This window comes from Synchiropus splendidus, chromosome 1 (assembly GCF_027744825.2).
Source record: "Synchiropus splendidus isolate RoL2022-P1 chromosome 1, RoL_Sspl_1.0, whole genome shotgun sequence".
In the NCBI taxonomy this organism is placed as follows: Eukaryota; Metazoa; Chordata; class Actinopteri; order Syngnathiformes; family Callionymidae; genus Synchiropus; species Synchiropus splendidus.
This window is the reverse complement of record NC_071334.1, coordinates 2,372,147-2,376,335: the sequence shown is the minus strand read 5'-3', so window position 1 is coordinate 2,376,335 and position 4,189 is coordinate 2,372,147. Positions and strand designations below refer to the sequence as shown.

At 50.9% G+C, this 4,189-nt stretch overlaps 1 protein-coding gene across 8 annotated transcripts; it reads right to left on the bottom strand.

The window, feature by feature from the left end:
• Positions 1-387: 387 nt before the first annotated feature.
• LOC128752706 (uncharacterized) lies at positions 388-3,782 on the bottom strand. 8 transcript variants are annotated; one of them, XR_008413697.1, is made up of 2 exons: positions 1,170-3,782; positions 388-1,047 (listed from the first exon to the last, which is right to left on the bottom strand). XR_008413697.1 is itself a non-coding variant. In XM_053854236.1 (2 exons), the coding sequence occupies exons 1-2, from the start codon at positions 3,060-3,062 to the stop codon at positions 1,944-1,946; spliced, it is 978 nt and encodes a 325-aa protein (XP_053710211.1). In that variant the 5' UTR covers positions 3,063-3,782; the 3' UTR covers positions 388-1,943. The 8 variants fall into 8 exon arrangements, 5 of the variants coding, with proteins under 5 accessions (XP_053710211.1, XP_053710220.1, XP_053710229.1 ...); XR_008413698.1 differs by having other exon boundaries at positions 388-1,363; positions 1,741-3,782; XR_008413700.1 differs by having other exon boundaries at positions 388-1,363; positions 2,664-3,782.
• Positions 3,783-4,189: the final 407 nt, after the last annotated feature.

Here is a 4,189-nt window from a genome sequence, read left to right as displayed (position 1 = left end):
CATCAATATGATATTAAGAGACTCGGGCTAAACCAATCAGCGGAAAAGTGCTTATCCGCTGGTAACGGCGGACGAGGCGGCGGCGCGGCGGGGTGACACTGATGGCCTCTGAGTCCAAGACCGGTCGGAGGACAAAGAAGCTGGGATTCTCTGGTCACAACACGTCAACAAAGCCTCGTATTAGAAGCTAGGAATGGAACTGAAACAGACCACGCTCCCCGGAAGCGAACCAGACGCTGAAGTGTGTGCTATCCTGACTTCAGATTTCACATTCAGAAACATCATGGTAATATAAAGGATCTTCGATCTGACCGGCTTCTGACTGGAGACTGCTCAGGAAGGAGGGTCACTTGGAGGGCTGCCATGAAACCTCACTGAAATGTAAAGTATTTTATACTTAATGTAAAGTATTTTATTATTTTGGAATACATTATATTGGATTAGTTTGGATTTGCTCTTCCCACAATTGGTAAATTTTGGTTGTTATGGCAGCATTTCAACATGAAAGCAAAGAAAACCATTTTAGAAAAAGCAAAATCAGCATCGTAACCAAAAATAAAAATGAAATATACGTAAAACTAACAAAATAACACATGATAAAGTGCAAGAGGAATGTGTAGAAATCTCCAAAATGCCCAACAATGAACACTGAGTCCAGTTAGGGTCCACCACTGTCTTCCGCACCGACCGAGTCGCTCCCCCATGCAGTGAGAGTGGATCAGTCCGTCTCTGGAGGAGTTACCCAGCCTTGGACAGAGAGCTGGAACCCGTACGACGGTCGCATCCGCTGCTAGCCACGGCTCCGTGACTAGCATCGTGTTACACTCTCCCACCGATGCAGGACCATTGCCACCAGCTCGCTGTCGTTGGTGCTGGTCCCGTCTTTGTAGCATGGTGTTAGCATGTAATGCTGGGTTATCACTGTCCAGCAAATCCACACACAAACAGGACAGAAAAACTGAAAAAGCTCAGGAAGAACAGGAGCTGCCCAACTGGCTGCTGCTCGTGCAGTCGCCTTTCTTCTACTTTCTAGGTTGTTGGAGATACCTTCATTGGGACAAAGAAAAAGGTCAGACTTTGGACCAAGAATGTTGGAGATAAAGAAGAGGACAAGAGATGAGGTTCATGATGAAGGTGTCACCAGCGGATGGTGAAGAGAGGTGGAGCACCTGCTGTGAGGTTGGAGAGGCTTCTGAAGATGTCTGAGGCTTTCAGCAGAAACAGCACACGAGGAGGCTACAGCTGCTGTGACCTGAATCGAGGACGAGTCAGGCTGAGATGGAGAGCAGAAGGTGTGAGGGGAGGTGGGGGCGTCGGACCGTGGGACTCTGACTCGCAGGCCGCCTCATTGTTCACGCCGCAGCTGTAATTTAGAAGGAAAGTGGCGTCAAAAGCGGCGATAAATCCTGCGAGTGCCGAAACCATCCCAGTCATTATGTGCCAGTGAGACACTGGCCGGCCGGTAAATACCCCCGAACACACACACCGCTGTCTTTGTGGGGACATTTCCGTGACAGTGCTGTCCCCAGCCTGAGCAGCCAAAACAAATGGCTCGCCTGAACCAGGACTCCTCATGATCAAACTTAATCCCAATCATGTTGACGCCTTAATCCTTAAATGGAGGCTTAACCTCTAATGTTCCCATCAAGCAAAATGTCCCAACAAGTAGGTGTGTTTCCAAGAATGGTGTCCCATACACAAGCGCTGTCAGCTGATGTTCATTTCCTCCACGCTTCACACCTGATAAAGCCAACAGGAAGTGAGCTGCAGCCTCCTCCTGATCCAATCTTCGGTCGCATGGAGCTACTGATGGTGTGGAGATTGCGAACATGACGCTGTTGTCAGAGCTGAGTCCCTCTCACTCGACGCCATGGCTGCATGGCTGCTGCTGCTGGCGCTCATGTCCAACATCCACGCTGAGGTCATCCTGACACCAGGGAGCGTCAATGACTTCCACCTGGACGACACCGCTGATTTCTGCTCCGTCTCCAGATGGACCAGTGAGCGGAAGCAGCTCCTGTGGAACTCTTCCGCCTCCTATTATCGGCTAACAGATCTGGCTGTTTCCCACTCGGGTCAGTACCTGGAGCAGTGCTGGACCCGGGGCAACGCTGGAGAGGAACTCCACTCTCCTCATCTGTGACAACCAGGAGATGAGTGAGCACGTCCTGCTCCATGATGTCAAGAGAAAGAGGGGGGAGGTGAGGGGGTGGCTCATCAAGAGTGACTGTGATCGACTTTGCTGTCTCAGTGACATCGTTCGTCTCAGTTGTGTCACTAAGAGACAGCACAGTCCTTTGTTGTGAAGTGGAACATGGGGCTGGAGAGACCACAGAGGTGTTGGTGCAAAATGGCTGCTCAAAGCGACAGTAGAAGTTGTTCAGGTCCTGTGCAAGAGCGAGGTTCTTCAGAGTGTGGGGGGCACGTGGCTTGTAGTTAGTGATCACCTTGAGCCCTCTCCACACCGCAGCCGAGTCATTGGCTGAGAACTGCTGCGTGAGTTTGTCAGAGTATGCGGCCTTAGCTTTCTTCAGCTCCCTCTGAAACCCATACTTCAGCTCTTTGTAGCACTTCCTGTCCCCACTCTTGCGAGCTGCCTCCTTCTCCCGTCTGATCTGGTTGAGTTTAGCTGTGAACCAAGGTTTGTCATTTGCATAACTCACCTTGGTGCGCGTTGGAACTGTGCACTCTTCACAGTAGCTGATCCATGAAGTCACAGTGTCTGTATATTCATCCAGATTATTGGTCGCAGCCCTGAACACCTCCCAGTCTGTGGTCTCCATACAAGCCAGCAGCTCCTCTCTAGCTTCACTTGTCCAGATCCTCATGCTCCTCACCACAGGCTTTGCCAGCTTCAGCTTCTGCTTGTATGTGGGAACAAGATGAAGCATCAAGTGGTCAGAGAGACCCAGTGCAGCTCGAGGGAGGGCGGTATAAGAGTTGCGGAGCGATGAGGAACAGTGATCCAGCACGCTCTGCTCTCTGGTGGGACATTTTACAACCTGCCTGCACCTGTGAAGCTCCTCACTCAGAGTCGCCTTGTTGAAGTCACCAAGCACCATCACAGGAGAGTCCGGGAAAGTTCGCTCCACATGCAGAACCTGATCCGCGAGCGTCCATCCGCGCTGGGCGGGATATATACGGCAGCCAGAATGAATGAAGCGAACTCACGTGGGGAGTAAAACGGCTTACAGTTGACGATCAGACCTTCCAAAACACAAAAATAAACAAAATAACATGCACGATAATTCCAAGCCTTGGTCGGCGCCATCTTGAATCTACATGATCATCTTTCATGAGTACTATCACCTGTACGTATGTCCTGAGCCTGCTGCTGCGGTGCTCTTCACTGGAGGGGAGGACCTCACTCTCCCCTGTGTGGACTGGAGTCAGACTGATAAGGTCCTCTGGTTCCTGAGGTGCAACAGAAGCAAAGGACGAGTCTTTATTATCTATGAGTATCAACAACCCGAACACATGTATCTCTCCGGCACAAGGCTGGTGATCGGGAACGTCTCTGTGCAGGACAGTGCTCAGTTCTGGTGTGTGGTGTTGAGAAATGGTCTCTGCGTGTTCCGATCTGAGACCCTGGTGATGTTCGGAGAGCCAGAGCTTGATCACCATCTGCTGAGGTCCGTGCTGCTCAGTGTTGCGACGCTGATGATGCTGTGTGTTGTTGTGGGTGTGGGGGTGTGGAGAGAGCTGCTCCCAGCTCCTGTGGAGGAGATGTCAGACGCGCAGGAAGAGACTCTGGTCTGAGCCGCCGTGATGCACGTAAATAATGGCTGACCTTTGACCTAACTGATGAGCAAAGTGTGTTTGGCTTCAATAAATGTAGTGTTCCGAAACACTCTCTGTCTTTATGACACACACACACACACACACACACACACACACACACACACGGTCTGTGTGCAGGAATATCTCCCTTTGTTGTTCTACATGAGGAAGCTGCTGAGTTAGCAGAGGCGGGCCTTGACTGCACAGATGTGCAAACACACACACAAACACAGAAACATATGTACGGGTCACCGCATGACATTGCTCCTGTGTGTTTTCATTGTATCCGGCAGAAACATGGACGATAATAAATCACACTTCTCCTGCCTCTGGGAGCTGGAGACGCCGCTCTTCTCTAGCTGCATTTCTGGAATATTCCGAGGCGCATCTCCCTCCCTCAGCTGTCAAA

What these genes read in the sequence shown, in the direction of transcription:
- LOC128752706 (XM_053854220.1), bottom strand. Translation starts at nt 3,062, where the DNA reads ATGGTGCTTGGTGACTTCAACAAGGCGACTCTGAGTGAGGAGCTTCAC.